This window comes from Grus americana, chromosome Z (genome assembly GCF_028858705.1).
Source record: "Grus americana isolate bGruAme1 chromosome Z, bGruAme1.mat, whole genome shotgun sequence".
In the NCBI taxonomy this organism is placed as follows: domain Eukaryota; kingdom Metazoa; phylum Chordata; class Aves; order Gruiformes; family Gruidae; genus Grus; species Grus americana.
This window is the reverse complement of record NC_072891.1, coordinates 11,883,376-11,911,362: the sequence shown is the minus strand read 5'-3', so window position 1 is coordinate 11,911,362 and position 27,987 is coordinate 11,883,376. Positions and strand designations below refer to the sequence as shown.

Genomic DNA, 27,987 nt, shown 5'->3' with positions numbered 1-27,987 from the left:
AAGGTAAAACTCATGGGTTGAGATAAAGACAGTTTAATAGGACAGAAAAGGAAGAGAATAATAATAATGATAAAAGAATATACAAAACAAGTGATGCACAGCACAATTGCTCACCACCTGAAGATGATGCTTAGCTAGTTCCCGAGCCACATCGCCTCCCGGCCAAACCCCGGTTATATGTGGAATGTGATGTCATATGGTATGGAATATCCCTTTGGCCAGTTTTGAGTCAGCTGTCCTGGCTGTGTTCCCTCCCAGCTTCTTGGGCACCCCTGCCTTCTCGTTGGCAGGCCGGTATGAGAAGCTGAAAAGTCCTTGACTGCTTGGCATCAACTAAAATATCAGTGTGTTATCAACATTATTCTCATCCTAAATCCAAAAACCAGCACTACACCAGCTGCCAGAATGAAAATTAACTCTATCCCTGCCTAAACCAGGACCAGCTGGCAGGGCCGTGGCACCTAGATCAGCATCAGGAAGATGGAGCTCCAGGAAGGGATTGTGTGGGGTGGGAAGGACCAGGCTATCGCTGCATGACTGTGGGTTGTCCCTCCCTTGGCTATGGTTGGCCTTGGGCTTCATGCTTCTCCCCAAGTAGTACAGATAGCCTGTGCTCCTGAGCCCCATGGATCTTACAGCAGTTTGATACTCTTCTGGCAAAACACAGAGCTACCCCACTTTCTCTGGGGCTGTGTGAAGGAACAAGGGAGCCTGGATGGGACAGCTGGTTCTCTTAATCCCTAGCACAGACAGGTCAAGTCCTGGTGCCTCTGCTCTGGTCTGCGTACTCGGGCTGTGATTCCAGGTAAGTTTCTGTGCAACCTCTGGGCAAAGGGTCAAGTTCCCGCTTCAAAGCCTGACCACAATTTGGAGACAGTCTAGCCTGTGCTCTCCAGCCACAGAGGACCCTTGGGGTGGCTTTTCAGGGGAGTAAAGCATCTTGGGGCTGTGCACACCCTTCTTGTCTCCTCTGGTTTCCACTGTTACTGATGGAGGGCTATCAAGAGAGTCAAAGTCCTGGCCAGAGATGGGCTGTGGCCATGCCTCTACTTGAAATTCCCATAGGTTTCAAATGAATTCAAGTAACTGAGGGCTAATTCGTAGCAGAGCCCATACTGCTCCTGTGGACAGAAGGACGCATGTGAGAACCTGGTACACAAACATCTGCAGTGGAAGTCTGGTTGCCAACAGCTTCCTGAGCAAGTCAGGCGCAGGTACAACCCAGTCTCCTCCTCCCATTTGAAGCCCACCTTCCCCTGCTGAGGAATCACAGACATGTGCTCCAGTAGCTGAGGGCTGGGCTACCCCAATGCTGGAGCCAGCTGGTCTTGGGAGGAGAGCCAGTGTCCATGGCATGAAGCATTTGCTGCTCACTCCCATCTGAGGTTCTCACCCTATGATGGCCTTTAGCACCCAGACCAGGAGGGTGAGGTGGGTGCAGGACAGGTACCTGACCACCCACCAGTGCAGCCCCTTGCTGAGCAGGCCAAGTGGACTATAAAGGGGCTACTCAGCCCACAGGATGCTCCGGTGCCCATCCAGTTCTGCAGAACCTGCGCCTGAGTGAATGGGTATATCCCAGCAGCAGCAAACAGGGTTTTCAGAGGTCTCATTTGCCCCTACTGGCTCCAGGATGGTCTGAGCACAGAGGTGCTAGTGCAGCCACTGTGACAGTCCAGGCTATGGCTCTTGCTCTGGTGTTGCCATCTCAGCTGGGTTTGAGGTCAACACCTACCACATCTTTAATCAGCTGTCTCCGCCGCCTCTTCAGCATCCTCACAGCCTGGGATACATCCACCAGCCCCTCGCTTTGGATCTGCTCACACAGGAAACTAGCAGCACAGAAGATCCCGCTCCGGCTGGCACCATCCCTGTGAAGGAGCGCAAAGGGAGAGTCACTTGGTCTGGGATCAGCTGGCAGGGCTGAGCCTCAGAGGTGTCCCACTAGACATGCAGGCTCTCAGGATGATCTTGTCCACAGATCCTGCACCCAGCCAGCCTCCACAGGGAAGCCTTCCTCCCTGAACACAGCTGAATTCATGTCCATATCTCCACCCAAGATACAGCTGTGACCCAAATTCAGTGATGCAGCCTGGATTGAGCCAGCTCTGTGCCATGGCTGTGCCTCCAAGAGACATAACTCACCAGCAGGCAACAAGGATATGTCCGTCTTGGCTCTGCCGATGGTGTGTCTCCACCTTCCCTAGGAGGCTGATGATTGTGGCAGGGCATGGGGGAAGGCGTTGCTGCATGGGCCAGTCCTTCAGCTGCCAGAATTGGACTTCCAGTGCAGACTTCTTGGGCTAGTGGGGGAGAAAGACAGTGGGTTGGGCAGAGAGGAAACCCATTGGCTTCATGGAGAGAAGGGAGGGGCAGCATGTATTGTTCCTGGCTCAGCCATGCTCACTAGATCAAGGGAGCAACTACACATGGGAGCTGCCCAGTCCCAGACTTTGCCCTTCTGCATTGAGTGCTCTGAGACCGGCAGACACACAGAGCACAAGATAAGAACTGAGCACCAGGTGAAGTTCAGACTGATGCCAGTCCAGCACCCAGCTACCTGTAACAGCCATCACCATCCACAAACCACCACTGAGATGCACAAAGTCTATCCGTGGCTGCTCTCCTCCAAATTAGAAAGGTACACAAATGTACCTCTGCCTTGTACCTCTGCCTGCAGCATCACTCTCTTGGGACTAACCTCCCTTCCAAGGCAAAAGGCCTTGCTCTGGCCAGTGCCCTTCCAGGACCCCATCAGATCCCTCTGACCGTTGTGGCTTCTGCCATCCCTAGCTGTGACTTTGACCCCAAATCAAAGCCTGCTGACGCTGAAGCCTGGCCAGTCCTCCCAGCTCTTGCAAAGGCTGTTCCCACAGGACTTCGCCATCTCTGTGCAAGGACTCCACCTGCTGCCTGTTGGTGAGGGCAAGTGTCCAGGCTGTGAAGCCAGCTCCAGGCTCCTCTGAGATCAGGCGGACATGGAAACGGCCGTAGGCAGCTTCGCCCTGGGTGGGCCAGAAATCCATGTATGTCTGGGGGAAGAGACACGTGTGTGATCACACACAGCTCCAGCCCACACGTGTGGCAGAGCTCAGCACCTTGTGTTGATGTGCTCACACCAGCCCCTTGCCCATAAGCCACAGTGTGCATGTAGGTGCTCTGCCTCCCGTTTGCTGGGGACCAACCCGCGGTGCTGCAGCCAGAAATATAACACTCCTGCAGAAAGGATACCTGGGCAGGGGTAAGCAAAACCTGAGGGATGTTCCCTTGCTGTGAGACTGGTGATACGCCACCGCTGTAGTGCTGTGGTGCTGGGACTGTCCTCAGGGCTCTCACAGGTGGAGCCCACAAGCTTGCAGGGGCTCCCGCAGCAAGCAGGGCTCTCATGAGAAGAGCCGTGCAGGGGCAAAGGCAGAAAGCACACTGCCTGGCCCCATGGGGAGCCAGGAGAGGGGAGGGCTGCGCATGGACTGCTGACCTCATCCAGCTCCTGGAGCTGGTTCAGAATAACCACCGACGTGCAGGTGTAATCCCAGACCAGAGCCCAGAAATCCACCAGCGTGGTGGGGAAAGGCAGCTGGGTGACGATGAGTCTGTCCTCCTGGGTGTATGTCTGCAAAACACACCGGGGTGTGGGGGAGGAAAAGGTCACACAACCCACCTCTGACAGTGTGAGCGGTTCCCTGCCTCCCCTGCAGCCAGGCCTCTGCAGGCCCGGGGCTTGCACCCCACTGCCCCCTCAGCTCATCACACCTGGGCTCTGCTCCCAGCAGGCAAAAGCCAGCAGCTGTGCGGCACCCTGCTGAGCTGCCTGTGCAGGCAGGGCTTAGGCTGATCGCGGGGGCCATCTCCTGGCAGCAGGGCCCCAGCCGCTGGGAAGTAGTCACTGTGAAGAAGCCCCAGGGCTGGGATGCCTCAAACCAGGGTGGTGTGGTCTAGCCCTGCCTTGAGCAGTGGTGCCCGGGGGCGTTCTCTGCTGCTCTCAGCAGCTCCCACCCCTCACTGGGGCTGGAGCCTTACGTGGGCAAACACGGCATTGATGTAACCTGGTGAGCCGTCTGCATTCAGCGAGGACATTAGGATGGGCCGGCAGGAATCCGCTGCGGAGGCAAGGGGCAGAGAGAGAAATGAAATCTTCTCCCCACACAGAGGCATAGGGCTTTCTCTGCAAGCAGTGGGGTCAGTGTGGCTCCCTGTGGCACAGGCTGGAGAGGCTTGGATGAACAGGCACTGCCAGCCCCATGGCCATCACTGCTCAGGGCTGCCTAACATGGGATGTTCAAAACCCCACGGGCGGAGGCACAGAGGCACAGCAGGTCTACCCTCCTCATTGTTCCCTGATGCCTCATCTGGGCTCCTGCACTAGGAAAGATGGATCCAGGGACATGTTTTTCCCAGGTGTACCCCATGAACACATGCCTCCAGCAAGCCCAGAAGGAAGCAGGGGTGGGGTCTTGATCTCACAGAGGGACCAACCTAATCTATATTTATTGCCAACCAGAAAATGATGACTGGACCCTGGGCAGAAGCTGCCAGCGGCATGGTGCTGGGGAGGGAAGCAGCAGGGCAGCGTTGTGCCCCCACACTGCTCTCAGGTGCTGGGTCACAGAGCAAGGAGCTGCCCAGCCCGGCCAACGGTACCTGGCAGGATGCTTGGCTTGCGGTTCTTGGGCTGGTTGCTGGGTTTCTCTGCTTCTCTGCATGGCAGGAGCTGGAACAACTCAGAAAACTTCTGCAGGGCCTGTAAGGATGATTCAGTCAAGCAAGTTCTGCCTGTCAGCTCCTCCCCTTCTTCAGCCACCCAAGAGAAATGCTTTTCCATGTCCATCACACACACCAGCCCCTGCAGCACCAGGCCAAATACACCAGATCCTGGTGGTACCTTGAACTCCTTCTCAAGGACATTGTCCTGCCTTGAGGTCTCAGCTTCTCGAAGGCAGCGGACATGGCTGGCGATGCTCTCCACTGGGACGCCGGTGTTGCCACAGAGCAAGCCTTCAAGCAGTGCCTCATATAAGAAGGTGTACTGCTCCTGCATGAGGGTACAGGTCAGCTCTACAGTCTGGAGCTGCTCTGTGAGAAGCCCTGGGACTCCAGACCATCAGCTCACTGGCATTGACCTGTGCCAGGAATAAGCCAGGTCCATCCTTCATCTTCCTGCTGTGGGGCCCTGAGGCCAGACACCTCTCAGTGCAGGCATCCCTGCTCTGAGAAACAGACAGCAACTGCAACAACCCACACAAGACCATCTTCCTGTGGTTGACTGCTCCCTCTCAGGCCAGATCCCTGCTCTGGGGAAAGAAACCCAGAAAACCAGTGAACTAGTTAGTCCTCCCACAAGCAGCTGGATGGTCCTGTCCAACCCCTTCCTCCAAAGAGTCCCAGCACTGAGCAGACCATGGGGATGTAGTCCCTCAGTCAGGACACTGCTGCCCAGAAGATGCCATGAGGGCAGACACGCTGAAAGCCTGAAGGACACGTGGACTCTTGTGCATGCTTCTTCCCTACAAGACAGGCCTTCTAAACCAGGATGATTGGTACATATGAAAGCTGCTGGCACTTCAGAGGATCCTTCAGAGGTTCCTTCAGGGGAACATGGATCCCAAACAGGTTTGGACACAGCATTGAAAACAAGATCCTGCAGTGTCCATCACCTGGCAGCTCCAGCCCCTGTGGCTAGAGCATGAATGGCATGGCCAGTGTGGCTTTGCATGCCACATCCCTGAGAGGGCTGGGAAGCAGCCTGACAGTGTGCAGGGAGCAGGTAACACTCCTCACCTTGGTCTGCACCATGCTGACCCGCTGCTCCCGCAGCCTCTGCACGCAGTGAAACACATCCACCTTCCCCTCAACCTTCCCCATCTTCAGGAGGAAGTCCAGGGCGATGAAGGTACCTGTCCGCCCGATCCCTGCGCTGAGGATACAGAAAACTGGGGGTCAGCAGTGCCCCAGCCAGCCTCGCCCCAGCACCCAAGCACTCCCAGCCCCAGTACCTGCAGTGCACCAGCACAGGTCCAGCAGGCGTTTCCAATCCCCTCTTGTTCACCAACTCCATTAAGCACAGGAGCTGGGCAGCATTTCTGGGCACCCCATGGTCTGGCCACAGCAGGTAGTGAAACTGCTCCACTACTCTTGGGAGAGCACAGCCTGCCTGCAAAGAGAGTGACATGGCTAGGAGCAGGAACCAGTCTGGAAACTTGCATGAAGTAATTGCATGCCAACAGGTAGGGCACACTGGAGAAAACCACTTCAGGGAAACACTGGCACACAGTGTCCCCCCCAGCACCCCCACCACAATGACTGCTCCACTATAGCTCATCAGAGATCAAAGGGCAAATTCACCCAGCATACTGCTGCACAATTCACTTTGTTCTCTGCTTCCCCATGCTGTGAACAGTGAAATCAGAGCAGTAAATGCAGCTTGTGCCCCAGAGGAAAAAAAAAAAATCATAGTGTAGACTGTTTCCATAGTCATTGAAAAGCCCTGGCTTCCCCAAATAAGGTATTTCCTAAGGCTGGTACATCACTGATGTGAATGTAGTCACTTTTATTACCAGCCCATCATGTATTTTTCCCTAAACATCACATTCACTTGGCCTGAACTAATGTACTGCTATGAACCACCATCAGGTGCTCTTGGAGCTTTACCTTTCAGCTAGACTTTGCTCTGGGCAAGACAAGAAAAGACAAGAATATGCATAACTGCAATTTCTTTATATTGTACTTGTTTTCCCCTCCTTGCAAGTCCTTCAGTTTCCGCTTATTTGAAGTACAACTTCAGCAGTCTTGAGAAATATTATTATGTAAGTTATCTTAAACCATAAACTATCTGTTCAGGTTTAGGAGCTGTAAGTGACCACGGAGCTTCAATGTCGACCCTCTGAATATTGGCCCAGGTGACAGGCAGGCACCTGTCCCATCATCCTGGATGTACAGAGATGCCCTTTTATACCCTTTAACTGCTTTCACACCCTCTGCGATCACCTCATCCAAGCCCTCAAGGATGCACGATCTACCCATGCACATCAGTCCAGACTCGGTTGGGGTGACCGCTCGAGCTGACCAATTGTCTCTGCCTGGCACAGATGCCCTGGCATGGCATCCAGTGATAGCAACACTGACCTGCTAGTGCTGAAGCCAGGCAGGGCGCGCCACAGCATCTCTTGGCCGACAGCTCCCACCAGCTGCTGAAACCCAAAAGCATCCTACATCCCCATCTCAGCTACACACCAGGCTTACCTTCTGCAGGCAGAAGATGCGAGTGACAAGGCCTGTGGTGGTCCTGGTGTTGTTGAGTGTCACGGTGAAGTCCCCATAGACTTGCTCCTGTTCTGGCCAATACTGCTCGCACTTGGTCTGTCAACAGCAGTGAGACTGCTAAGCACAAGCAAACCCGTGAGGGGAGCATTGCAAGCCAGCAGTGGTGTGGAGCTGCTCTCTGCCCTCATGGACAGCTGCACTGGGAGCAAAGCAAATCAAAGCAGGCAAGGAAGCCTGGACTCTGAGGAGGCCCAAGCTGAGCACAGGCTGAGATGGTTTCTCTACCTTGTTCTGCTCCACTAAGCCCGTCAGCATCACAATGACTGAGGTCTTCTCCTGCCAGACCATCTGCCAGAAATCCAGCACCGTCCCAGGCAAGGGGCCTTGGGGAAGGAGAGGAGAGCCCTGTGCCAGTGTCCAAGCCATGGGGGTGTAGCTGCTCCCAGGCACAACACAGACATTCCCAGGCTATGAGCAGCCCTGGGCTTCCCTCTGCCTGGGGACTAACACTGCACAGCCTGGGCACAGCAGCACCTGGCAGGGGTGCTGGGCATCTTGGCTTCATCACCCATGTTAGAAATTGAGACAAGGAAGTGGGAGGACAGGTGAGCCTGGGGTATGTCAGGGATTCACTGTGACTTCAGGGACTTCCTCATCCACACCCTCAAGAGGTCAGTGAGCTGCTCCCACATTTAGGGTCCTCTTTCTCGAAGAGCATTTCTGCAGCTTTGCAAGGAGCCTGAGACCTCCTCACCACATGCTGCACAGTGCAGACTAACCCATCTTGGCTTTGCACTGTTGGAAGGAGCTTGCCTCTGAGTGCACTGAGTGCAGACATGACAGGCATTTGCAGGTTTGTCCCCGTCATGCCAGCTGCCAAAAGGAACAAACCAGGTGCGTGGGTGGAAGGACCATGTCCTCAGCCTGGGCAGTGAGGCCTTCCATGCCCTGCAGCAGCCGTAACCACCATCCAAGACAGAGGCCCAGGAGATACAGGGCCTTGGATTGAGCCATTAACATCTCCGAGGCTGCTGTTCACCACTCCCCAAAGTCCTCAGAGCAGGGACTGACATCTCCTGAGTATGAGGGCTGGCAGCACCCACCTTGAGCTGCAATGAAGAAGCGTGGACTCCGGTAGCTCTGTGGGGGAGAGATTCAAACAGCCCTGATCACATGGGTTAAACATTCAACAGGGAATGAAATAAAGGACCCATCCCCACAGGCACCAGCGCCCAGAGCCCTCAGCACAGCCTGACCCACAGCACCACTCCTGGCCAGCATGGAGAGTGGGTACCCAGGGGCTGCATCTCCGCTCCTGTCCCCTCACACACGTCCCTTTTTGTTAGGGATGAGAACTGCACACAAACCCAGAGTACTCTGGGCAGCTCAGAGAGGATGCAATGGAAGTGACATCCCAAGATCTGCCAGCACTTGAGGGCAGCAAGTACCAGACCCTGGGGCCACCCCTGTGAGCAGGACTGTCCTCACCCAGCACAGCCAGGCACCTCTCCTACCCTGCCCAGGCCAGCATTTCCTCACTACCTACATCCACATAGCTGGCATTGATGTAACTGTTCCCTGTGTCAGAGGGGTGCAGCACCACACGGCAGTGATCGTCTGAAAGAGAAGGGAGGTGGGAGTCAGTGGACTGTCTCCTTGGGGCAGCAACCAAGTGAGTGTTTAAGGAGGGGGACGTAATTTAGGAAAGTCCAGGACTGTCTGCTCCCTCCTCAGTGGCACTCCAGGCCTCAGAACATGTTCGGAAGTAAAGAACAGCTAATGAGACGAAAGATGACATGGGACAGCAGGAAATGCAGCATGTTTTTGGAGAAGACTGTTAATGCAACGGCCACATGTCCACACCATGTGTCCCAGAGGAGCTGTAAGTTTTGACAGAAATTAGGTCATTCCCTCCACTTTTCCACGAATAGCTACCTCTGGATGGGAAACGCCAGTGTTCAGCAATGACTAACAGCAGGAAAAGGAATACAGTGATGAATGAGCTTGCAGGGAGATTTAAGGAGCTGAACAAGGATTCTTCAACTGGATATAAAACAGCGGGGCCAACATGATGATTTTGGAAAATCCCTCTGGTTTTCAGTGGCCACATAGGATGAGACAAGGAGCTCAGCATTGCTGAATAGCTGGAGGGGCACCTACACCAGCCCAGCACCCCGTAATACCCAACCACCTCCAAGTGCCTGTGCCAGCCCCTGGAGAACTCTGCTTACATGGGATGATGCTCTTGTAGCGGTTCTTGCTCTGATTACACAGCTCCTTCCCGGCATTGCAGGGATGCAACAAAGTGGAGGACAGTTGCTGCAGAGGAAGAAGACTCTGCATTTGCATGTGTTCTGGGGCTGGCCAAGGCCAACTGCATCGCACATCCAAGGAAGGGGTGAGGGTTGGGTGGACAGTGCAGCCAGGTGGGAAAACAAACTAAACCAGACCTGATACTCTCTCAGACGCCCAGCGCCATGCCTGTCAATCAATTCATCCTCTATCTGCTCTGCCTCTATTTCTGCCCTCTTAAACCTCTTCAGAGCCTCCAGCAGTTCTTCCACTGGGATCTGTGTGTTCAGCTTGCACACACCTACAGAGACCGTGAGGCCAGGAATTTAGCATACACCTGATGGCTGGCCTTGGAGGTCTGCAGCTGGGACTGAGCTGGCATTGAGGTGGTCAGGACCCCACCAAACCCTAGATTGTTCTTCCCCATGCAAGTCCCTTTCTCTTGGAAGTGTCCCTTTCCCCATGCCAGCCAGCTCTGATCCCCTTGTTCCTGTAAGGACCTTACAGAGTCTGTAAGCACCCTGCCTGTGCTTTTAACAGACAGCCTGTCCACACACGGTATGCAGAGCCTCTGCTTATACTGCACCTCCTTGACATCTCCGCAGGGGAATAGTGCTGCTGTTCTCCGAGGTTTTTGAACTGTTGTATTTTCGCCTGCAAAACAGCAAGTCAGGCCCATAGACCAGCAGAAGAGAGAGAGAGAGAGAAGAGGCTGTTGCCCATGTAACAGCCCTGCCTTCCACCTTGCTTTATCTCAGGGTACACTTGGACAATCCCTGGCAGTGCAAGATGCTGTAGGCTTCACAGAGAGCAGGAGAGAGGAGGCACATACTGACCTGAAGAGCACGAAGAGCAAAATCCCCAGTGCCAGGAGTGCAACAACCAGCGCTACTGCTATAACCACAGGCATCCTGCCCATCAGGGGCCCTGGTTCCTGCCCTGCAACTAGCACAGCCCAGACTCAGGCTCCTGCACAGCCTGAACCAGGCATCGGGAGATCACACAGGGGCAATGGGGTGAAAAGCAGCGTCCCTCATCTCCCACCACAGGCCTTGCATTGCAACATAGCTAAGCTGGCGCAGAAAAACTAGGTCCTTGCTGGTGTGATACCTCTCTCCCTGACTGCCCCAGCACAGCCAGGGTCTAGTGAGGTGTTTGTATTTTTGGGATTGTGCATGAACCAGGGGAGCATTAGGACTGAGATGCAATATGCGATGATGGCAGGGATGATGCACAGTGTCAAGCTGATATCGGTGCCACAGATACCTAAGTGGCCGGAGGTTGCCCAAAGCCCATCTACTGTAGATAGCTTTGAGATCCAGAGAACTTCCACGAACATGGAAGTAGGACAACGAGACCCCGCAGCTCCTGCACTCAGCCAGCTCCTCTCCACAGGAAGCGGCCAGGCTGGGAAAAGGGAACGTGCGGGAGAGACTCTCAGGCACAGGGAGCGAGGAGCCCGCTTACCAACAGAGAAGCTGTAGCAGACACAGGTGAACTTCTCTGCCTGTTGGAGGAGACGGGAGGGAGAGCTCAGGCTGATATCTCGCATCAAATTTAAAAGTTAATCATGATTCTGTAGCTAAGAAGTTACAGATAGTTTTTCATAGTTGCATAGTTAAGAATGTTACAGATGATAGTTTTTCATAGTTAAGGATGTCACAGATAGCTTTGTAGATAGTTGCTAGGTACTACTAAGGATGGCTATGGTACAGTCCTACCCCCGTGTTAGTTAATATTTATCCAAAGAATGTATCAAAGAAGACGTGACTGTCAAGAAGTAGAAGCATAACTGATAAATCGATTGTCTGATCAACAGACCCTGAAGAACCAATTGGAAGTGCCAGAAGTATTGAGAAATTAGGGGGAGGGTAATTTGGGCCAGGGCCTCCGCGACCGCCGACCCATGAGCCCCCTACCCCTGTTATACCACCTACTCAAAAGATAAAGTGTGTGAGGATTCACTTGTTGCACACCGGGGAATGAATCCGCTTTTCGGAAAACAAGGCCACTCCTGCCCCACTGCCCGCACTTGGCGCAAAGGCCTCCCGCCCACAGCCACCAAATATCCCAGAGGTGGCCAAGGACCCCCGGGACACTGTCCTGCTGAGGCACCCAGGTTCTGAGCGCAGGGGCTGGGAGCGGAGCCCGTGTGGCACGGACGCTCGCCATCAGCAGAGGGCCCAGACCCCGCCGAGGGGCCCGGCCCCGGCTGGCAGCATCCCCGGGGAGCAGGAGCCCCCCGCGAAGGGTACCTGCGGCGAGCGGCGGACGAGGCGGAGAAGGGCCGTGTAGTCCCAGCCCGTCCGGAGGGCAGCGTTGTGGTAGCCCTGCCCGCGGGTCCCGTCGCCCAGCACAAAGTCCGTGGAGGCAGTGAGGTTGATCACGGCAGCCACGTAGGTGCCAGGCTGCTGGCTGGCGTTGAAGGGCTGTGGTTCCCCCAAGCAGGCGCCTTCCACCGCCGTGCCATTGTGCGTCGCGACCACGATGAGCTGGTGTTCCCTGCAAGGCAGGGCGGTGAGAGGGCCGGGGGAGACGGGGCCGGGAAGAGCGGGACGCAGGCCGCTGCGGGTGAGCACTGGCGGTGGGGAAACCCATCTCGGGGCTGCAGAGAGCAGAGCTGCGGGGGGCTGCACTCACCTCGCCATCTCGGGGGGCCGGGCGATGGGCCGGAGGGGAAGCACAACGGTCCCTTGGGATGGGGAGATGTCACGGACGCTGCGGCAGCTGATGTCGAGAGGGTGCGGGGTGTCTGGAGGGGAAGAGCCGGGGGATGAGCATCAGTGGGCAGCGCGGCAGGGTCTGTGTGGGGAGCAGGGGTGGCCCCGGGCAATGCAGGGCGCAGAGCACAGCTCCTCTGTGCCCAAGCTCCTCGGCGCTGGCCGGGAGGCCACGGGGCTGGGGACAGAGAGCTGCCTCAGCTGGGGCGCATGCCATGGCCACCCCAGAGGGACCGGGACACAGCCAGCCTTACCCGAGCTGTCGGTCTGAAACTCCCACAGTGACGCAGCCCCGGCTCCCGTGTTCGTGACTCCCTGCATCGTCACCACGTAGCTGCTGCCGGGGCTGTGCCCAGGCAGCGAGTGCTCCGTGACAGAGCTGCTCAGCCGCAGCCGCTGCATCTCCAGGAAGCCGCCGTCCTGCGCACTCCAGGCTGTGATGTTCAGCTGGGGACAGGGGACAGAACTGGAGGGCAGCAGCTCCCACCTGCCCTCTGGGGACCTGCCCACAGCACACCGAGACAGAGCAAAGCACCCCTGCAAGCCTCCCCTTCTCTGCACCTGCCCCGCTTGTGGAACGCTCCCAGAGAGGAACCAGCAGGAGCCTTGGCCCCTTGTGTGGACCTCAGAGCAGACGAGAGGAGCAATTTGGAGCCAGCACTCAAGATGCCAGAGGGGCTGCCTCTGTGAGCAAAGGACCAAGCCTCTGTGGAGACCTGAGGGCAAGAGGGAGGCCGGCCCTTTGAAGAGGTGTATATACGTGTAATGAGCCTGAGGCCAGGTCACCGGCATGGTATTGCAACACCGCAGGCACTGTGGGGACATCCCCCACCAGAGGAGCCCTGAACTTCTTGTTCTTCCTGCAGGTTATCATGGCTTTCCCTTCCCCACTCTCCCCCAGGCTGCCTGCACAGACCTCCAGGCAGGGGGGCACCGGGCAAGGTGATGGGCACTATGGGCAGTCCATGGTGCCCTGGTACCTGGTATCCAATGATCTCCCCATTGCAGGAGGGCAGCTTCTCCCACTTGATGGACCCCGTGCTGGGATCCAGCCACAGCTTCTCCGGTTTGTCCGGCACTGGAAGCACAGGAGGAGAGGGTCATGCACGGGGCCAGCGAGGAGGGGCTGAGCCCACAGCAGGGTGCAGGCAGCTCCTGGCCCCGGGGACAGGCTGCAAAGGGCCCCCCAAGCACAGTTTGTCCCCCACAAAGGCTGCATGTGCTGCAGCAGCAGGAGCAGCAACGGTGTAGAGAGGAGAGGGAGAGTGAGGAGGGGACGTGCTGTGCTCCAGGGCCCTGCGCAGCCCCTTCCCCTGGATCATCACTGCAGGGCACAGATGATCAGGCTGAGCTGCCAGGTGAAGGGGACATCTATCCACCTCCCCTACCTGTGACACAGCCGAGGACTGTCCCTTCTCTCCTACACTCATGCACACATACCTGTTTCCCCTGTCCTGACCAACCATGTGAAAAGGACCGTGCTGGGGGGCAGGGAGATGGTGACACTGTAGTCGGTGAAGGGCTGCAGAGGGGGACAAGTAAATGTTCCCTCCCCGCCATGTAGCATCTCCTCTCCCTTCACCTCCTCAGCCTCACAGGGAGGGGAGGAAGGCACTGCCAGGCGGCACGTGGCCCGCATGCGCTGGCAGACGTCAGGGAGCCTGCAGGTCCAGTTCAGTTTGATGCTGGTGCTGGAAATCTCCAAGGTCCCGGGGACAACCTGGAGGACCTCTGTGAAGGAAACATCACAAGATGGTCACTTCCTTCCCTTCCCCTCCCAGCCCTGCAGCCAACCTCCATCATCCTCATCGTTCCCCCACCAGCCTGCCCACAGCACCGGGGGGATGAGGCCGTGCTGCCTTCTCCCAGCCAAAACTCGGGCACTGCCTGCACCGTGGGAGGGTAAGAGCAAGAACTTGTGGCCTCTCTGCAGCTGCCACCCCGGGGCTAGCAACTGATCTGGTGCCTTGTCCCTTTCACACCAGCAATCACTTAGCCAACAAATCCGGCAGCCAGACCAGGCCCTGCCCTCCTGCTCCTGCACTCTGGTGCTCTTCTCCAGACAGACCCAGCCAGCTGGCCTGGGCACGCTGCCTGGGGCCCTGTGTGCAGCGGCAAGGACCGGTGCCACTCGGCGCTGTGCAGGCTGCCCCAGCTGCCAACAGTGGGGACAGAAACCTGGGCTGCATCAGCAGCAGTTTCCTCTGGAGTGAATGAACGTCCACGCCATGCCCTGACCACCCCGAGCGCAGGGCACCAGTGCTGAGGGACCAATCCGGCACCGCTCTCTCTGCCTGGGCTAACAGACTGCGAGCACTGAGGAAGGGACTGTTTTGCTCACTTACCCACACAGGTCATGTTCCCCTCTATACGGTGCCAGTGGCCCGTGTCTTTCCTCACAATCCAGCCACTGTGAGAAATGGAGGAGCCTTGACGTGGGTACAGCTTCACGCAGGTGATCTCCACAGCAGACGACCAGTACCCTTCAGCGCATCTCATCTTCACCACCTCATTTGGGGTGTAGAGCCCTCGATCTGGGTCAAAGATAAACCTGGCGTCCCACTGGGGCTTCTGGCATTTCCCTGTACCGACAAGATGGGAAGGCATTAGCAGAGCAGGGGGTGGCCTCGCAGGGCATGCCGGGGGATGGAGCAGGGAATCCCCTTTCCTGGCACAGTATGGCAAGGGATCTAGCTCCAGAACACCATACGGAACAGCTCTCCCGCACCATGTCCCCAGCCAGGGGATGAGGGCAAGACGGGCCCTGCGCTGCTTCCCCCGGGCTTCCAAGGACAGGCCAGGAGGAGCCAGAGCTCCAGGGACTCAGGGCACCGTGCAATGCTCAAAGCTTGCACGGGGACGGGGAGCTTACCATTTGGCCGGGGCCTCACAGACCCCTTGGTCTTGCCTGGCGGTGTGTGACACACAGGCTGGCACAGGCCTCAAGGGGACTGGGCAGGACACCCTGGAAGCTTGGGCCACGCACAGAGCTGCCCCTGCGGGCCCTGATTGCTGATCACAGGGTGCCCCAGGAGAAGCATCCCCTTCCCCTCCCACCCACGTCCCCACACTCCCTGTGCTCACGGCTGCCTGCAGGGAACCAGCCCCAAGCCCTCTTGTCCTGGCCCAACCGGAGGGGTCTCAGGGCCTGTGGCGAGTTGGGCAGCGCCTGAGGACAGCTCATGCCTGACGTTCAGCATGTCACGCTGGGCTTCCCACACCCACGCAAGCTAGCCCTGGCCTCCCACACAGGAGACCACAGCACCCTGAGACCTCCTGAGAAGGTGATAAACCCTGAGCCCAAAAGCTGGCTGCTGCACTGATGGTGTGCAGCAGGGACCAGGAGAGGAGAGCGGCACGTGGGGCCGAGGCCAGGCTGTTGCCCTGCCTGCATGGGCAGAGAGGACACAGGGGACAGAGTGCTGTGACCCCCCAGACCCTGACACAATGCTTTCGGCCACCTCTACCATGCGTGCCCGGTTGGCTTCTGGCACTGGAGCCCACTGTCCCTCTGCACATGCTCTTGCCAGAGGCCCTCATGAGCCCCATGTCACCCACGCACCTGCACCAGGAACCTCCTAAGCACTTGTGAACCACAGGCTGGAGCCCTGCGTGCTGGGAGCTCTGCCCTGGCCTGGCATGGGCAGCCCTGGCCACTGCCCGCCACCCCGATCCCACAGCCCCCTCCTGCCAGGACCCTCAGGGACTGAGGCCAGCACCAGCCCCGTCCCCACCAGGCTCCCCTGGAACCCCGGGGCAAGCACAGGGCAGGCTCGGGGGCTGCCTCCACACCACCTTCAGCAGCACCTGCCCTTTCCCCAGGCAGGCAGAGAGCCCCAAACCTCCTGTGCACACACAGCCTGCCTTCCCCTGCTCAGGAAGGGCAGAGCGGGGCAGCCAGGAGAGCTCCTGATGCCTCCCTTACCGATGCACTCCACGCTGGACTGAATGCGGGTCCAGTCACCTCCACTGTCCCCTCCGAACCAAACTTCTCTGTATACAGGTTTCCCATGACTGATGGACTGGACTTCCCTCACACATTTGACGTGGGTGAAGGATGGCTGGAAACCCGCAGGGCAACTCAGCATCACTTCTTCGTTCATCTTGTACTTCTCCTTGTCTGGTGCCAGCTGGAGTCTTGAGTCCCACTGGGGCCTTTTGCACGTTTCTGGCAGAGGTGCAAGTGGATGTTAGTTGTGTTAGGAGGTAACAAGTTAGGGCAGGGGTAGGTGGTTGCATATGAGCAATCATTTGGTTTGTGGTACAGCAGGGCAGCCAGGAGAGCTCCTGATGCCTCCCTTACCGATGCACTCCACGCTGGACTGAATGCGGGTCCAGTCACCTCCACTGTCCCTTCCTACCCATGGGTCTGTGTAGACAGGATTCCAGCTGGTAATGGGCTGGTCTTCCCCCAAACATTTGATGTGGGTGAAGGATGGCTGGAAACCTGCAGGGCAGCTCAGCATCACTTCTTCGTTCTTCTTGTACTTCTCCTTGTCTGGTACCAGCTGGAGTCTTGAGTCCCACTGCGGCCTTTTGCACGTTTCTGGCAGAGGTACAAGTGAGTGTTACCACAACCCGTGGCAGGGAGTTTCCCACATTCTCTCTCCCTGCCCACCTGCCCTGAGCACTGGGCTACCTGCGCACGGCCATCCCCACGCTCAGCACAGATCTGTCCCTGCCTGGGTGTCCTGGGTTTAGCTGAGGGGGTTGATTTTCTTCATAGTGGCTAGTGTGAGGATATGTTTTGGATTTGTGCTGGAGACAATGTTGATAATATGGAGATGTTTTTGTTCTATGGACTTATTGTTGAGCAGTGTTTACACGGGGCCAAGGCCTTTTCTGCTTCTTGCACTGCCCTGCCAGCGGGATGGCTGGGGGTGCACAAGAAGTTGGGAGGAGACACAGACAGGACAGGTGACCCAAACTGACCAAAGGGATATTCCATACTATATGACGTCATGCTCAGTTTATAAGGAGCTTGGGGGAAGAGAAGGGGGGGGCGGCGGCGTTTGGAGCGATGGCGTTTGTCTTCCCAAGTAACCGTTACGCGTGACAGAGCCCTGCTTTCCTGGAGATGGCTGAACACCTGCCTGCGCATGGGAAGTGGTGAATGAATTCCTTGCTTTGCTTTGCTTGTGCGCGTGGCTTTTGCTTTCCCTATTAAAATGTCTTTATCTCAACCCACGAGTTTTCTCACTTTAACTTCTCCAGTTCTCTCCCCCATCCCGATGGGGGGAGCGAGTGAGCGGCTGCGTGGTGCTTAGCTGCCGGCTGGGGTAAAACCACGACACCGGGGCAGCCCCACATCCCCATCACCTGAGGGAGGGCATCGCCCTTCCCCCAGCTGCATCCCCCACAGCCTCCAGCCCCGATGCCAAGGGCTTCCCTGAGCACGCGGGGTTCCCTTCAGTCCCCTCCACTCCAACTCCTGGGGCTTCAGGAGATGTCCCCCAGGCTCCCTCACTTGCACGGGCAGGCAGGGGAAAAGCAGACCTGTGCACTCTGGGGTGGCACCTGGAGGCGCAACAAGGACCATGGACCCTCCATGGGTTCCTCGTCGCTGGCCCTGCATCCTGCCCAGGCCCTGGCACCCATCTGTGGGGCCACACACTTGGCATCTCCACCAGGAACCTCCTAAGCACTTGTGAACCACAGGCTGGAGCCCTGCGTGCTGGGAGCTCTGCCCTGGCCTGGCATGGGCAGCCCTGGCCACTGCCCGCCACCCCGATCCCACAGCCCCCTCCTGCCAGGACCCTCAGGGGCTGAGGCCAGCACCAGCCCCGTCCCCACCAGGCTCCCCTGGAGCCCCGGGGCAAGCACAGGGCAGGCTCGGGGGCTGCCTCCACACCACCTTCAGCAGCACCTGCCCTTTCCCCAGGCAGGCAGAGAGCCCCAAACCTCCTGTGCACACACAGCCTGCCTTCCCCTGCTCAGGAAGGGCAGAGCGGGGCAGCCAGGAGAGCTCCTGATGCCTCCCTTACCGATGCACTCCACGCTGGACTGAATGCGGGTCCAGTCACCTCCACTGTCCCCTCCGAACCAAACTTTTCTGTATGCAGGTTTCCGATGACTGATGGACTGGACTTCCCTCGCACATTTGACGTGGGTGAAGGATGGCTGGAAACCCGCAGGGCAACTCAGCATCACTTCTTCGTTCATCTTGTACTTCTCCTTGTCTGGTGCCAGCTGGAGTCTTGAGTCCCACTGCGGCCTTTTGCACGTTTCTGGCAGAGGTGCAAGTGGATGTTAGTTGTGTTAGGAGGTAACAAGTTAGGGCAGGGGTAGGTGGTTGCATATGAGCAATCATTTGGTTTGTGGTACAGCAGGGCAGCCAGGAGAGCTCCTGATGCCTCCCTTACCGATGCACTCCACGCTGGACTGAATGCGGGTCCAGTCACCTCCACTGTCCCCTCCGAACCAAACTTCTCTGTATACAGGTTTCCGATGACTGACGGACTGGACTTCCCTCGCACATTTGACGTGGGTGAAGGATGGCTGGAAACCCGCAGGGCAGCGCAGCATCACTTTTTTGTTGTTCTTGTACTTCTCCTTGTCTGGTGCCAGCTGGAGTCTTGAGTCCCACTGGGGCCTTTTGCACGTTTCTGTCAGAGGTACAAGTGGGTGTTAGTTGGGATGAGAGCTAACAAGCTGGGTCAGGGGTAGGTGGTAGGGTATCAGCAATCCACAGCAACCCCTCCAGCCATTGAAAGAAAAGGGAGAGTGACACCCATCTGCTGGGACGTGACCCCTCAACAAGGCTTGCTGGGAGGGCCCTCCTTCTGTACTTCTCAGGAACCACTGCGGGAGTACTGGCTTGCCCAGCTGGCACTACCTTGTCTCTTGTCTCCCAGCTCGGCTGTTCTCTTCAACAGTTTGTGAAGCACCAAGGAGGGACTGTGGCGTGCCTGCTGCCCAGCTGGGCAATGTCACAACCGGCTATCGAGCGTGAAGGTAGAGAGGGGACATGGGAGAGTGGCTGCTGCCTCACTTACCAATACACTCTACAGCCCTCTCAATGAGCATCCAGGCACCTGTGCTGTTCCTTCACACAGAGGTCCTTCCACTCCCACCACCTCAGCCATGTGCCCAGGCACTGTTTGAAGGCACAGGGCTTACAGTAGCCCTCAGTGCCAGGACCCTTGTTCCTGCCTTTGAACCCCTCCCCAGGAGTGCAGACTCCTGGCAGCTGCCCGCAGCAAGGTCCTGAGACAAAAGGTGCCCCGGTGCTGCCAGGACAAGGGGGGGAAGCCAAGGCATCCAGGTCCCCCGTTCCTGGACTGTCCCCCATCTGCTGCCAGCTCAGGACCCCCGGGTCAGGCTGACATGGGGCTGTGCTTACCCTTGCAGGTGGCAGTCCTGTTCCACAAGGTCTGGGTCCCGTTGGAAATGCATCTGATCTGGGGGACCGATGGCACATACTCCCCAGCACAGCTGAGCTGCACCAAATCGTTCAAGGCATAGCTGCTCTGGTGTGGGGTAAACTGCAGCTTGGGGTCCAGTCAGAGGGAGCTTTACATCTTCCTGTGTGCGAAGGACTCGAGGGAGAGCCCTGAGGATCACTGGGCTCTGGCAGCGTCTTCGGGGGTGAGATGGCCCCGTCCAGAAGGGTGCTGGTCACCCTCACTTCAGATGGGTGGCAGAGGTGAGCACCTCCCAGGATGGGACCCCAGGGGCATTAACCCTCCTTGCACCCTCAGGTGCAGTGCAGGAGGGTTACCTGCACGCCCTCCTGCCCACCCGCGCGCTGCGGAGGGATCCCAGCCAGCAGGATCGGCAGCCCGGTGGATGCTGCTCTCTCCTGTGCTCTCTCCCCCCAAATCAGGGGCTATGACAATGCACCAGCCTCCTTAAGTCTCTGCTGGCACTGCTCACCTGCATTCCTGTCATCCTGCTGGGCACTACCTGCTCACGCCCATGTGCGCACTTATTTGCAGCTAAAAGGCCACTCAAGTTCCCAATTTGCTTTTGGTCTGCAGGTTACACTTGTTATTTTCTCCTCTCCATCCCTTGCCCAAAACAGCCTAGGCTCCTAGGACTGGGTACCTCCTGCCTCATATCCCTCCCATCCTCATCCAGGAGGGGCAACACCCCCATATCTGAGTTGGCAGAAAGGACTTGACAGGGGCTGCAGGTGCATATTTCACCAGCTGCATGTTTAGTTGCATTTTGCAACAGGTAGATTGGGCAACTGATGGAAGTAAATCTTCATAGTCATTTTCCATTAGCTTCTAGACAGGAGTGCTGCTCTCTCTCTGGACGGCACTAATTTGGGTCTCTGCCCTCTGATCAGACACCAATTTTCACATAATAAGAAATGTGCCTCTCTATCAATTCTCTTCATCCAACAAATTCAGCTGTAAGTACCCAAACATTGTCCAAAGTTACCAGGGTGCTGCCAGGCAGGCACAGTGAGGTTGCGCTGCCTCCCAACACGCCCAAAGAGCATTAGGACTTATGTGAAACCATGAGTCCTCCGCACTCCTCGTGCAGCAGGCCAGCAGACCACAACAGCTGCATCATCTCAGCCAGAATAAATGGAATAATATCCCCCCAGACTGGCAAACTGAGCAGCAATTATTTCAGGCAGGCAAGAGCTACTTGTGAAGGCATTTCCAGTGCTTCATTTTGCATTTCAGGGCCCAAACCCATGCCCGTACAAAGTTTATTCACTGATGGGATCATTCCAGCTTAAGAGTCACAGCAGTAATGTGAACAATCATTGCTCGAAAATAGGTTTGCGGGGCCTGACCTCAAGCAAGAAGCAGTTTGAAGGAACGAAACCCCTCCAGCGGAGACAGCCCCAGGAGCCGAGGGGCTGCACGGCTGGCCTCTCCCAGACTGCCCCGGTCTTGACCTTCGGTGCAAAGGGGGCTCGTTGCTTTTCCTTTTCTAAGTGCTTCCATACCTCCTGGTAGGTGTTACAGTCCCCGCAGTGACGCAAAACCCACCAGCAGGACATGGCAACCTGCCGGGCAGGAAACGAGAAGGGAAAGAGAAATTCTCCTTTGCGTGCAACCTGCTGACACAGGTGCAGATTTCGAGAGATATCTGGGACAGCGTCTTCCTACAAACACTGATGCTCTGCTGGCTCTGTGCTAGAGCTCTGCCTTGCTCCCAGCTGTGCCCGAGCCTCGCACCAAAACTTGTAGTGCCCTTCGTGTAGCAAAGCATTTGCCACTGATACAACCACAAAAGAACATCTCTAGAGGTTTTTGGCCTTGTATGGTGCTTCCTTACAGAGGCCAGGGGGTAACGCTACTTTTATAAAGGCCATATCTCACGGGTGCTGCTTTAGAGGTGTAATACCGCAAAGACTGCACCCGTGCCAGCGGTGTTCAGTGGCCACATCTGCCCTTTGGGCACAAGGACTACACCGGTGAGCAGTCCCGCAGGCAAACCCTCTTGCTCCCTCCTTGTACCTGGCTGTGCCTGCAGAGTCCCTTGCAAGTACTGGTGGGATGCCTGTCCTCTGCAACTCGTCCTTTCCTTTCTGAGCCCTCAGAGCTGTGGGGGTGGTCATTTGCCCCCCTTTTTTTCCTTCCCCGCAGGCTCCCCTGTGCACTTTGGCCTGCCAGATGTGGCCCTGTCGTGCTCATGCATGGGACAGGCAGGGGCTGATGCAGCAGCCAGACGCAGGCTGGTCATGGAGCATGCTGGGCACAGTCTGAGGGCTGGATGGAAAGAGATCAGAAAAGGCAGGCAGAGTCCACAGCTCATCCCCATCCTCTAAGCAGCCAGAGCCTGGAGAGTGCTGCTGTAGGGGAGTGCACCAGTCTCAGAAATTAGCCTGGGAATTAATGCTGTCTGACAGAGGGACAGGTATGACAAAATGAGCTTGCTTGCCTTGCAAAGGAGTAGTGTACACCACTGAGACAGCCTGTGAGGCTGCCAAAGCCTATTACCTCCTGTACACAGAGCTTCCTGCTAGCAGTGCCTGTGCCATCACAACCCCTCCAGGGCTTCCCTCCTCCCTGCACCCCTGCTGCTGCAGAGGAGCTGAAGACATGCAGGATGTCACAGCACCGACACCATCCGCATTCAGGCGTCTGCATGTGCTCAGAGCCCTTCCTGGTGGCATTTCTGATGACTGCTTGCGGGTAAAGCCTAGAAGTCTCTGCTTCCCCACAGAAAGGGGAGGGGAAGACACTTTCAGTCCATGCCTGTTTTTGTCTCAAGAACATTGCTGAATACAACCTGACTCAACCTCGCTTCTACACCTGTGTATGGGGGGACAGGGCACTGCTGGAGAAGGGAGGGTGCTCAGAGAGAAAGGGGAAAGAAATGCTCAGATTCTAGCCTTGTAGAGACTAACAGCATCCGGGAGAACAGAGAAACAGTCATCAGACACTGTTTTTTACCCTGCAGCGTGGCACGCAGACAGCCGCCCACAGGCCCTCCACCCCCAACTATAGGAAAGAGGCTGAGATAAGTGAAATTTCAGCATGGAAAATATAGTACAGATGTGACCAAACAGGCACCTTTTGTAACGTGCAATGTGTGGTCTCTGTAGAATGCAGAATACTAAATGCCAAGGCAGGAGTGGTAACAAAAGGATAGTCTATTTGCCTTATGTAGTCAGAGATTAACTGTTATGTTTTTCTACAGTTGATGTTATTAGATGAATACCCTCCTTGTTAATATTGTTTAATACTCATGGATATAGGAAGCATTTTACAGAAATATCTGGACTGCCTGTCCCTGCTGCAAAGGAGTTACGAGTCTGGCAGGCAAAGCAAAGCCCCAGCACGCCCCAGAAACAGATGTCAGGGAGGATCAGGAGAAAGGAGAAATAGCTGTGCTGGTAATTCAGGTCAGGCTCCTGGGTTCAGCCCTTTGCTTACCAGCAAAAGATGTACTTTCTTACACTGTATTATCCCATGCATGAAGAATAAAGGACAAGGTGAAATCTAAGGAGCAGCAGGCAAAGTTTGACCCTTTCCCCGTGGCAGCTCAGCAGCTGACAGAGGGGACAGCAAAGCGCGCAAGAGTCTTGCTGCGTTCGATGCCATGTGCTTACTGAGAGGAGCTAAGAAAAGCAACCACGGTTTCCACCCGTGGAGAGCGGTATTGCAAGCCACCAAGGACACACCAAGACATGCACGGGTCTTAAAGCATCTCTGTACTCATCGCTAGCAAACACAGCTGCTGTGCAGGTCTTTTAGAGCGATGGGCAGCGTGAGAGTGGGGAAGGGGCAGAGAGACCTCAGCGCTGCTCTGCCGGGGAGCGGTGCCAGGGAAAGGAGGCGGCGAAGCCGGTCGCTGAACAAGGCACCGCAGGAAGAGGAGGGCAATGGCAGCACTTCAACCTGTACCGCTCTGCCAAGCAACAGGGCATGTGATGGAGTTTTAAGAACAGAAGCTGAAATACTTGTTTCCTGAATCTGGACTCTGGTAACAGAAAGTGGAAGCACGGTGGAGCACGCAGTTCACAGCACCAAGGGTGTCCAGCCCCAAGGCACTCCTCCGCAGCGTCTCTAAGCGTTTGTGTTCCCCACAGGATTTACTCTAGGCACTGTTTGAAACTGGAGTCCTTTCTGGTTTGAGTGTGGCCTTATCTTCCCTAGCGCCCTCCCACCCACCGGGCATTGCAGCTACGCCCCTAGTTAGGGCTCGTTGTCAGCTGCAACTGAATCACTGCGTCATGTCAAGCAAGGCTGATGAGAGAGGGGCCGGGGCCAGCCTGGATCACAGACCCTGCCTCCACAGGGAAAACCTCCCTTAGAAGCCTCTCCACCTGCCTCCCAGGCACACGGGGACTGTAAGGGGATGACGCTTTCGTACAGGTGGGGCATCTCAGGGGAGAGAAAACCCTGATGAGAAGAGCACAGCAAGACAATAAGGTGACAATGGGACAATGAGACAATGCACCCTGCTCGGTGCATGGTGCACCCGTGACAGGGTGAAGAGAGCAGCAGTGCTGTGCTGGCTCACACTTGTACCACACACACCGACCACATCCTCTGCTTGCAGCTGCTCTGCTCTTTCCCCGGCTCCCAGCGGCACCGCCGTGCACCCTCACCTGCTGCCCAGCGCTGGGACGTGCCTCTGCCCTCTGGCCTCATTTCCTCGGTGACTGCCGGGCCCGTGGCCCACGGCCCTTTCCCAAAATTATTGCCATGCCTGCGAATTTTCTGGAACTGGTGCTGCTGGTGCTCAATGCTTCAGGAAGGACAGGGCGGGAGGGGAAGCTGACCCAGCAATTTTGGCACGCAGGACACACTTCCCGGCAGCCCGGTCCCCCCAGTGTTGGGGGCTTTCTGGGTGCCTGGAAGAAGATGCCAATGTGCATTGGGAGCAGCTTGTCCACTGTTCCCACTGGGCTGTTCTCCCTCCCCGATTGTAGCCTGCGTCTGTCAGGGTCATGGGAGATGCTCAGGGACCCCTGGGAACGGGGACTTTTGGGTCGTGTCCTGTCCTCATGTGCACCATCTCTGCCCAACAGCTTTACCCTGCCCCACTGCCACTGCCTGCCCCACAGAGGCCCATTCCACCCTAACGGGGATGGGAGGGACCCTCCTGTCCCACCCTGGCCATCCCCCTCATTCTGTCCTTCGGTGAGAGAAGGCCCCCGATCCATCAGGTGGGGACCTCGGCACAGATCCTGGGTGGAATGAGCCCACGTGCTGAGGATGCAGGCAGGGCTGCCTGCACTGTTGGGTGCGGCTGCCAAATGTTTTTGTCTTGGTTCCTCTTTTCACAAACATCAAGGTGCAAACTCAGCAATACCATCTCTGCCACAGGCAGCCCCAGAATCCTCCAGGGACAGCTGGGTGACCGAGATGTGCAGAGCGTGCCAAGAGTCCCCGCTGCATCCCACTGCACACAGTACAGCCACATGCCTTATTGTGCTCCATGAAAACGAGCTGGAGAGCCACGCAACGCTTGGGTGCGGTTGCACAAGCTGGCCTGGTGGGACAGCTTCAGTGGGTGATCCATGCAAGGCAAAGCCACTCTGGGCTGGAGGATATCCTGTGTTGCAGGCTTAGCCCTTGGCTTTTGAGTGACAATGTGCTGTGCTCAGGCTTTCTGCAACCACAGGGACACATTTCCCCTGGGAACAGGCTCCTATGGCCCATGTCACACAGTAGAGACACTGCTGTCACTTCACGTCAGCAACTAAAGATCCTGGTCACTGTCCCTGGCCAGTATCATAGCCAGGGTCCTTAATCAGCAGGTTTCTCTAGCCTGCGTCAGGCCAGGCACATCCCTGCAGTGGGTTGGGACAACATGAGTACATGCTCGTGTAGTGATTTTCATCACCTAGCTCCAGCAAGATTCATTTAGAGAAATACTTCAATTCAGACAGATGCAGAGCAATGCAAGGTGACAGCCCTTGGACCACAGCTCAAACCCCAGACTGTGCCGCCCTGGATGGATTCACCAGCCTCCTGGGAGGTCAGATAACCTGAGGATATCGGATACCTGCAGGAGCCTGCAGATACCCACTAAGTGACTGCTGGGATGAGAGTGTGCAGCCTGCGTGGGAAGAGGCCAGCAGAGCCCTGGGGGTGCCTTGGCCTTCCAGCACCAAGGAAGCCCGTTAAAGAGAAATCCCAGCACATCATAACTCCTGCCCCCCAGGGTCTCCTGGACTCCTGACTCGCCAAGTCTTTGCTGGGCACCAGCACCCACCTCCACTGTGGTGAGGACGCGGCATCTGTACACTCTGCGAAGAGCGACGGCCACTTCGTGCTCCGAGGGACGCTGCCCACTCCATAGAGGAATGATACGGCCCCTGCAGAGGCTTTCCCAGCACACCGGGGTTTGCTGCCCTCCGTCCCCAAACAGAGCTTTACCCCACCGCAACCCAACTGATGCCCAAGTGTCTTGGGCCCTGATATGGACATCAGCTCCCGTCCTCTCTGATAAAGCTACTGCACCCTGCGTGCAATAAAGATACACAGCAACCTTGCACCAGGAGGGCAGCGAAACCTTCTCTTGTGGGAAGAGGAGCGAGAACTTCTTACCTGTTTCTTGGGGTTCTCCGGAGATATTGGGGTCTGTGTCTTGCAGCTCCTGTGCTGCCAGCAGAGGCATGAGGAGCAGGAGAAATATCCATCGTAGGGCCATGTGTACTTAACGCTCCCAGGGGAGGACTGAGGTTTCACCTCGCTGGCTGCCTCACAGCATACCCATCTGATTGCAAGAGGTGCAAGCACAAAAAGGAAACAGCCACGCAGAGAAATCATATATAGTGCAAGAGGCTTCCTCATTGGAGAGGGAACCTCCGCCAGCGTCAGCGCCGCTTTCATTCTTCTCTTCTGTGCACTAGGGCAGCTTCACGCCCCTTTTGCAATCTTGCTGCTCTCTGAACTCTTGTCTGGCAACCAGAGTTTTCTGGCAGAAGCAGCTACTAGCTGTGACAGCTGGGTTGCCTCTTCTCCCAGCACAGATCTTGGTGGTCCAGAAGGACTTGTGAGCTGTGCTGGTTCGTGACTGAGGGTTTGCAGGAAGATGTAGCTTCCATACTCACATGGTAAAGTCAAGCAGAGACTACCTCAGGACAACCCTCGCCTTGTTACTGCCTGATAAGGACTGTGATAAAAAGGACTTCTGAAGTGCACTGATGATCTTACTTACCGGACAGTGCACGCCATGGGCAGGAACGCCAAGGTTTTGGCAGGACTGGCTGGGTGCTCAAGACCAGGCTGAGAGCAGATGCTCAGGAACAAGCTGATGAGAGCCCTGGAGCCCAAGCGTTGTGGCAGGTTGTGTTGCCAACACATGCGGGGAGTGGAAATGACCACGAAGGGGTGAGAAGGCGGCACAGGCATGGCAGCGAGCAGGGAAGGGGCTGCCGTGAGTCTGCCTGTGCGGTGCAGGCTGGTGGCCATGGCAGCAGACCCGGCCATCAGAGGTGGCCCAGGGTAGGAGTCGATGAATCTGTGCTCCAGCCTCCCCAGCCACCCAGCAGCCCTTGCTGGAGGTGCTTGGCCCGTGTCCCAGCTGAAACACACAGCTGGGAGAAAAACAAGCTCTGAAATCTTTTTTGAGGCTTTGTGGCAGGGCTGCAGCCCCTTGTGATGGCCTTCCTCTTTATTGGGCTCTTCAGCAAGGCCCGGTACTCCCAAGCCTGGGATCAGGCTCTGCTTTCTGCTGATGCACGTCCTTCACTTGATTTGCACACCCTGCAACCCCTTTATTCAGCAGCATCGAGAAGGCCAGTGTGAGGTGGCCCTCCCCAAACACATTCTCCCCAGCCACCCCAAAAATCTGACCCTGAGCAAAACATGGTAGAACTCTTGGGTGGTTTTTTGGGGATTTGGGGGTTTTTTTGTTGTTTGTTTGGGGGGGTTGGGTGTTGCTGGTGGTATTGTTTTGTTTTTTTCCTGCAATGATGGTGCTTGAGGGCAGAAACTCCAGCAGTCTTTTACCTCTCAGGGACAGAGCTGGAGTCTGCCTGGCCATGTCCCTTGTGCTCTCCTCTGCTCAGAAAGACAGTCTCAGCCTCTTCTCCCTTGTCTGTTTCATCTCCCTGCAACAGGGCTGGCAGGTCCAGTAGTACACCTCCCACCCCCCCAGAGACCTCCCTTTTTATTTCCTTTGCTCACATTATGAAGCTCACCTGTAGAGCGCTTCCCATACTCAAACACGCTTGCCCTGGCTGAAGTGCTGTGGGGCTGCAAGCGCACAGCCAGGACCCCAGTCGCAGCAGGGCACATCCTGGGAGGTTGCTGGGAGGTAGCTGTGAACCACCTCAGGTGGGAAGTGT

At 56.6% G+C, this 27,987-nt stretch overlaps 1 protein-coding gene across 6 annotated transcripts; it reads right to left on the bottom strand.

The window, feature by feature from the left end:
* Positions 1-17: 17 nt before the first annotated feature.
* On the bottom strand, positions 18-27,748 carry LOC129199616 (receptor-type tyrosine-protein phosphatase kappa-like). 6 transcript variants are annotated; one of them, XM_054810381.1, is made up of 30 exons: positions 26,243-27,748; positions 18,635-18,877; positions 18,257-18,499; positions 16,576-16,818; positions 16,198-16,440; positions 14,618-14,854; positions 13,713-14,003; positions 13,253-13,350; positions 12,527-12,719; positions 12,193-12,304; positions 11,808-12,054; positions 11,020-11,059; positions 10,389-10,497; positions 10,139-10,206; positions 9,711-9,853; positions 9,492-9,579; positions 8,807-8,877; positions 8,364-8,400; positions 7,546-7,643; positions 7,240-7,356; positions 5,994-6,151; positions 5,779-5,914; positions 4,883-5,032; positions 4,642-4,741; positions 4,021-4,100; positions 3,479-3,613; positions 2,907-3,032; positions 2,146-2,303; positions 1,736-1,871; positions 18-1,121 (listed from the first exon to the last, which is right to left on the bottom strand). In XM_054810381.1, the coding sequence occupies exons 1-30, from the start codon at positions 26,343-26,345 to the stop codon at positions 1,047-1,049; spliced, it is 4,278 nt and encodes a 1,425-aa protein (XP_054666356.1). In that variant the 5' UTR covers positions 26,346-27,748; the 3' UTR covers positions 18-1,046. The 6 variants fall into 6 exon arrangements, with proteins under 6 accessions (XP_054666356.1, XP_054666357.1, XP_054666359.1 ...); XM_054810382.1 differs by having other exon boundaries at positions 10,389-10,491; XM_054810384.1 differs by lacking the exon at positions 26,243-27,748 and adding an exon at positions 19,615-19,669.
* Positions 27,749-27,987: the final 239 nt, after the last annotated feature.